General features: G+C 44.4%; 1 protein-coding gene across 1 annotated transcript in view; it reads left to right on the top strand.

Moving 5' to 3' along the window:
• map3k10 (mitogen-activated protein kinase kinase kinase 10) overlaps window positions 1-6,174 on the top strand; it is a 32,788-nt gene extending 26,614 nt beyond the window's left edge. The window contains exons 6-11 of the mRNA XM_070905781.1: window positions 883-1,005; window positions 1,097-1,235; window positions 2,768-2,880; window positions 2,971-3,257; window positions 4,538-5,072; window positions 5,774-6,174. Coding sequence (XP_070761882.1) covers window positions 883-1,005; window positions 1,097-1,235; window positions 2,768-2,880; window positions 2,971-3,257; window positions 4,538-5,072; window positions 5,774-6,174 — 1,598 coding nt within the window. The remainder of the gene's footprint in view (window positions 1-882; window positions 1,006-1,096; window positions 1,236-2,767; window positions 2,881-2,970; window positions 3,258-4,537; window positions 5,073-5,773) is intronic.
• The last annotated feature ends 905 nt before the right edge of the window (window positions 6,175-7,079 follow it).

Raw genomic sequence — 7,079 nt, 5'->3', positions numbered from 1 at the left:
ACAGATCCTTCACTGTGTTGTAATCTGACGAGTCAGGTGCACAGAACTGGCAGGGCTCCCAGTCTGATGCCATTTCCTGTTACATGGTGTTTTTTCCAGGTTGGAAATGTAAACGGCTCCTTTATTTTGAATAGAGGACAAACACACACAAACTCCAATGAGTTAATTTAATCACTGATGTTTCACTCTTTTTCAAGGTGGAAACGTTGGTGGTACGATGAAATGATTATAGCTTAGTGTGCGGCCATCCTTTCTTTAAAATATGTCCCTGCCATGACCAGCAACTCATATTTATTCTCTTTTAAACTGTAGAGATTTGCACCATTTTACAAGACCATCTTAGACAAACTGTTGTATTTGTGAAGATATAACCAGCAAATGTTTGGTAGTTTTACTTGACAAATAAATGACAAAAACAATAATAACAACAATAATAGACTAATTGTTTCAGCATCAGTTTCTTAATCACCAGAATTGTAGGTAGGAAATCTGTAGTATATAAGATAAGAGAATTTTATTTATCCTGAGGGAAATTGCTGTGCTACAGTTTCAATACAATGTAGAAAAGAGTGTAATATATAGAGTACAAACAAAAAAGAAGAAATGTTAACGGTAACTATCATAGAATATAAAGAGGTTATCTATAAGGTGCAAATCCAAAGTATGTTATTTTGGTGATTATATTATATCCCTGTTTTATGGAAATGATTCTCTGATATATCATACGTGGTATAATGTTTGCACGAGATATTTAAGAAGACTTAGGGAAGGGAATTGTATGCTTTTATGAGACAGTGTGTTCCCAAAGTTAGAAATTATGTAAATGTCCGACAAGTGAAGAATGATTCATATAAAAACGTCTCTCCTCTTGCTCACGTGTAGGCTTTGAGCATAAGATCACGGTTCAGGCGTCTCCCAGCGTGGACAAGAGAAAGACTCAGGGGAGCGAGAGCACCACCCCGCCTGCCAGCCCGGGGGTCATTCCCCGACTGAGAGCCATAAGATGTGAGCGCAAACACCCAAAAGTCGGACAGCATCCTGTGTCAGAGAAAGTGAATGTTTTCTCAATGTTTATACCGTCTGTATCATCCTCCAGTGACGCCGAGCGACGGCAGTAAGACGTGGGGTCGCAGCGCTGTGTGTAAGAAGGAGGACCTGTCCACCACCAAGAAGAAAGGACGCACCTGGGGACCGAGCTCCACCCACCAGAAGGAGAGGGTCGGCGGGGAGGAGAAGTATGTGCACTCCTTGTTTACACACCAGTTATGAATGTAAAATGAGTTTCACCTGATAAAGTCAATAAGACTTTAAGGTGCGCCATTTTTACTTAGGGTTAGTATTAAAACATTTTACATTATTGAAATTTGAAGTATTCAGATTCTGAAGATCTGTATAATAATAATAATATCTGTAAAATACAGTAAAAGTCCTGTATTGAAAAAGTTACATAAGTAAAATCAGACAAACTAGTAAAAACTGAGTAAAACTCAATGCAGAAAAATACTAGTATATATTGTAGATTATTACTGATGCATTAATGTAAAATCAGGATTTCACTGTTTAAAGGAAAAGCAGAAAATCACATTTCTGAGGCTGGAAACATGACTAAATTATCAAAATAGTTGCCATATTTTTCAATTGACTAATTGATTAATCGACTAATCGTTACAGCTGTACTTGTGTGATACTGTTGGGTAGTTTAATTTATATCAGAACATCACATAGCATAAGCTCTTCATATGCTTGTCATATTTCTCTCTGAATTGTTGTGGAGTAGAAGTATAAAGAGGCATGAAAAGAAAATACTAAAAGTACAGTACTTGAGTAAGTGTACTTTTTGTATGGATCTGTCTGTTTAATCTTGTGATTAGCTCATTTTGCAGCAGTCTACCTGTGTCGCCAACCTCTCCTCAATAGATTTATTTTAAAAACAGAATATCAGCGTTTTCTAGACGTAGGTTAAACATCATAAAACACAACGTACCTGATGAAACTGCAGTCACAAACACTGAGATCATGAGGATCGTTTTCCGTTCACCCTCTGAGATCACAGTTATCACAGGCCAGAAGAAGCTGCCCATTTTTCATGTTTTTCTGGACAGATTACACTGGGGAACAATTTGAAAAAAAAATTCTGTTGAGTTAGATTTTTATGCTGATTAAAACTAAAATTGGCATGCTGATTCCAAAATTGCAGTCAGTTTTTTTCTAGCACGTCAAGTTTTTTCTCCACAGCTTACCCTCCAGATAAGCAAAATTCCACTGATTAGCTGTAGTAAGACTTGCCAGCTGATTACGATTGGACTCATCTACAGCTACGTGGCAACTTGTTTGTGCAGTCACAATTGAGACAGTGCGGTGAGAGGTGTGTGCAGCTCCCAATAGGTCAGTACTATCACACACATATCTGTTAAGTACAGTATTTTTCATATTTTTTAAGAAAACGGGGATCCTATAGTTCAAAAACTTGACGTGATAGAGAAAAACTGATTCCACACCCAAAAATTAGTTAAAAACAGCTGTCAGACCTGACTCAACAAAAATTGTGTTCCCCAGTGTTATTGCTCGAAAGGCAGAGAAACAAAACCTTTCAGTCAATAACTCATTACAGTCTGTGGAGCGGCCAGAAGCAGAACAATTATCTCTGGAAAAGAATCTGTGTGGTGTATGATGGCAGCCCCCGTATGACATGAACCTGAAAACAATATTGTAGCACTGAGTTACTGTATGTTTTAGAAATGATTGTTGACATTTTATCTGCTTGCAGACTGAAATCACTGGGCGAGGGATGCAAAGTTTGGTCCTCCAGTGCACCAAATCTGGGCAAGTCCCCCAAACATGCACCCATGACCGCCGGCTTCTCCAGCCTCAACGAAATGGGTGAGCCTCTTCATTGTGAGCTGTGCATCACTAACTTAGTGACAAGAAACAACCTCATCTTGACTCCCTTGTCATTTCTCTCTCGAACAGAGGAGTGCTGTGAGTTTGAGGAGTCACCGGGGTCCTTGCTGCCCTCAGATACCAGCAGTAACGGGGCTGTGGAGGACTCGGGGTCCCTGTGGGGCAGCCTGGGGCCAAACACTGGGCCTGCTCTTGGCTGTCCGGGGCCCGGCGGGCTGGGGACGGGGGCGAGCTACCAGGACTCTCTCCGCCGCTGCAGCCAGAGGAAAAAGAGTGATATGTTGCTGTTGGGTTGCGCCTCTCTGCTCGCGTCTGTTGCCCTCGGACAAGACCTGCTGCAGCTGGGAAAACTACAGGTGAGGAAACAGCAGAGAGAGCTTTCATTTACAAAACCTCAGCAGAAGAAAGGCCTTTTCTAACAGGTCAATGTTGCTTTTGGAAGGTCACAGTACACAAATACCTTAAATTCTAGTACTTTTCAACCTCAGTCTTACTCTTGTAATTGGTTGAATGACATAATAAATAGATAGATAACAAAGGGAAAATACCATCAGACAGCTCAGAACCAATTTCTTCCCAAAGATACATTTATCATGAAAAAAAAAAAAGAAATGAAGAGGAGAGAAATTCTATAGTTGTTGTGCAGAAGAGATTTCACCTTGAAGGCTTGCGCTTCTTGCACAGATGTACATTGTTTTGATTCCCTTTAAAGTTTACACTTAAAGTACCTCAAATTTAAACAACAACAAGCATTTTAGACTAAAAATATTACAGTTCACATATTGAATAGCACCTGTTTCTCTATATATACATGTTGGCATGTTCTACATGCAGATATATAGTTTTTGCAATATGTAAGTAATTTAGCTGATATTTCAGCTTATATATGTTGCATGATTTTAGTTTTCTTTGTACTGATCTCGTCTAACTGGGAGCGGTCGTTATTTCCACTCAACTCGCTCTGGTTGTCGCTCCAGATCTCGCCAGTGTGGGAAGTTTTATCGGTTTTTATTTTACAAGCCTGTCTGCAACCAAAACATCGCTTCCAGGATAATTAAGTTTTAAACTGGGGTGAAATAATTCATGTTTATTCACACATTCCTTATCCCTTTTATTCGGTAGCTGTTTAAACAAACAGTCGACCCTTTCTCTGATAAATACTCAACAGGATAACGCACCGTGTCCCGTGACAGTGATGTGACTCAAATCACCTGCTCAGTCTCCAGAGCTCAGACTTTTGGGATGAGATGAAACAGGATGAGCGAGCTGCCAAATTAGCAGCAGGAAATGCGCGATGCTGTCGAGTCAGCACCGACCGAGGTCTGCATGCACGGTCTCCAGCACCTTGTTGAGTCTGTGTTTTGAGGATTTTCCGTTATGTTGTCGAAGCAAACGAGGGTCTAGACACGGGGTGTGCAGCGAGAGGATCAATGAAAGTAATGATCGGGATGTAATCTTTCGCTGTAGCAGCTTTGATTGGGCGAGGAAGCGATTGTCAAAGAAATAAAGAAAAAGAAACACAGCAGGTCAGATGACTCCAGCTGTTCGGTTGTTTCACTGTCGGCTGACTTTATTTCAGTAAGGCTGCCTCTCAGTGGCCCTGCAGCTTGTTAACGTGGCCTGGTGTTGTTGTCAGGTGCTTCAGGATGAGCAGGACCTCAGAGAGGAGCAGCGTAAGAAGAAGGAGGGTCTCTTCCAGCGGACGGGACGTTTCCGCCGCAGCACCTCTCCGCCCAGCCGAAACCTCTCCCTCTCCCTCTCCAGACACCACGACTCAGCGCTCCCCTGCATGGACCCATCTCCCTCTGTGACACTCCTCTCTCTGTCCTCCCTGTCTGACTGCAACTCCACCAAGTCCCTCCTCCCCTCCGACCCAGACGAGTACCCCCTGACGCCGATGACCGGGGTCAAAACACCGGCGGCGCCACCGGCTCCCGCCCTCAATCCGCTCTTGGACCTGCGGGCGGAGAGCTTCAAGAAGGAGCCCAACCAGTCGCTCACGCCCACCCACGTGTCCGCAGCCATGGCCCTGAACAGAGGACACAGGCGGACCCCTTCAGACGGGGCGATACGGCCCCGAGCTCAAACTCTGGGACACCACAGGACGCCGTCAGATGGGAGCATGCCCATGCCTCCTCCACCGGGAGCACCGCACAGAACCACTAACAAAGGTACAGTGACGAATCATTCAGAACAAGCTTTTTACAGCGTTTACAGCAACATGTGATTGATTTCTGCCCATTTTGTAACCAGAGTCGTATTCTACAGCCGAGATACTTCACTGCATTAGTGAACACTTGGTGGTGCTAGACGCTGATCGAAATAAGTCATGAGGATTCATGCACATCTGAGCAAAGTTTAATGACAATTCATCCTGTATTTGTTCCACTGGTCTTATGTTTTATATAACATTTTTTCATTTAACCAGAAGGTATTTTTAGATGCATTATCTCTTTTACAGGAGCAAATATGAGAACACACAGTCACATAAAGGAACCATAAAGTAAAGCCATTAAATCAGTTCACAGCGGTATTATATTAAAGCTTGCTTGAGAGCCTGTTACAGTGTGCATCATCTCACATTTATTTCTTTTTTTGTCAAAGTTGTGCTGCTGCTGTTTGGTGCGTTCAAGGCTTGTGGGAAACCCTGCCTTCCTAGACTGTTAAAATTTCGGCGTGGCTCTGCTCATGTGATGCTGTGGAACAAATCTGAGCTAGCTTGACGCAACAACTCACAGTCCAAAACCAAAATACCTTAATGTTACAGTCGTCTATGTCAAAGAAAAGCAGCTAATCGTCACATTTGAGAAGCTAGTATCAGAGGACAAACATTATTATAAGCATTCTTCTTCTTCTGTCTTTCATTATTCAGGTACGCAGGACACCCTGGACATCCCCCGCCTCCCCGACCCCTCTACCATCTTCCCAGTCCCCCATCGGCGTAAAGCACCCGCTCCGCCGATCCCTGACCCGGATCCTCTCTGCCTCATCAGCCCCCTGGAGAGACCCAAGACGCTGGAGTTCGCCCCCCGGCCGCGGCCCACCCCGGTCAGGATGAGAGCCGACCCCTGGAAGCTGGGCTCTCTCTCCCGGACCCTCAGCTCGTCGCCGGGCAGCAGCTGCGACAGCCCACTCGGTTCAGGGGACAGCAGCGCCAGCGCCGCGCGACCCAACCTGATGGACATGGACGTGGAGGGCCAGAGTTCGGACCCCACTGTTCCTCTGTGTGGAAAGCGGCAGCCTGCCACTCTGTGCGGACAACAATACTCGTAGTGACAAGCAGCAAGTGAACATTTCCAAGTCTGCTGTTCTGCATTCAAACCCTGTTCCAGGACGTTAGAGCTTGGGCTGAATAAGGAACGCCTACTGACGTCTGAGCCGGGCGAAGTGCACTCACTGAAGTTTGCAGAAACATCCCACTCCTTGTCGTGTTTCAGGCACTTACTGGAAGCCATTCCTCCCATGTGCCCTTGTAGTGTCCTAATAAGGCGTGAAACCCTTACAGCAGGCCTTTCCCTGATAGTGCTCTCTAACCTGCACGACACTGAGGGTTCTAGAGGCCTTTTAAAAGCCTTGTAGTGTGCTCACCCACCTACCTTCTTCCCCTCCTTGGAAGCCGTCTCTACCTGCGTCTTAGTGCCCTGTGACCGGGTCACATTTCCTACAAGACTCACGACCTTCAAAGCCATTCAAGTACTCTTTTTGACTTTGCTAACTGTTCATTTCGACCCATCTGCTTCGTGCTTATGCCTGTCTGTGTAGCTGTCCACTTTCTGCTTGCATCTTTCCTCTCTCACTGAAAAAAAAAAGTTCATTCACATTTCACCAAAACCTTCATTATTTCAGGAGTGTTTCCCTGACGAAACACTGGAGCTGGACTGTTTAAAATTCATAATAGAGAGTGTCTTTGTTCTTATTTTGCACGCCGTTTTTTCTGCTGGTGCACAAACACCCATAAATTCTCCTTCAGTCAGCTCTGCCTTCGTCCTCACATGTGTCGTCTCTCTGCACGGAGGTCATCGTCCTCTTCCCTCCAAGACCGAGACAGGAAAAATCATTTTTTTAATCACTGCACTGGTGGACTGGTTACATCCTCAACCTTGTACAGTAAAAAAACAAGGAGTTTATTTTCTCAGTGCACCCATCCCTATGGCAACCTGTTAGCAAAAACATTTTTT

This window comes from Enoplosus armatus, chromosome 5 (assembly GCF_043641665.1).
Source record: "Enoplosus armatus isolate fEnoArm2 chromosome 5, fEnoArm2.hap1, whole genome shotgun sequence".
NCBI classification, from domain to species: domain Eukaryota; kingdom Metazoa; phylum Chordata; class Actinopteri; order Centrarchiformes; family Enoplosidae; genus Enoplosus; species Enoplosus armatus.
Note: the sequence above shows the minus strand (reverse complement) of the source record. Positions and strands in the feature narration are given on the sequence as shown.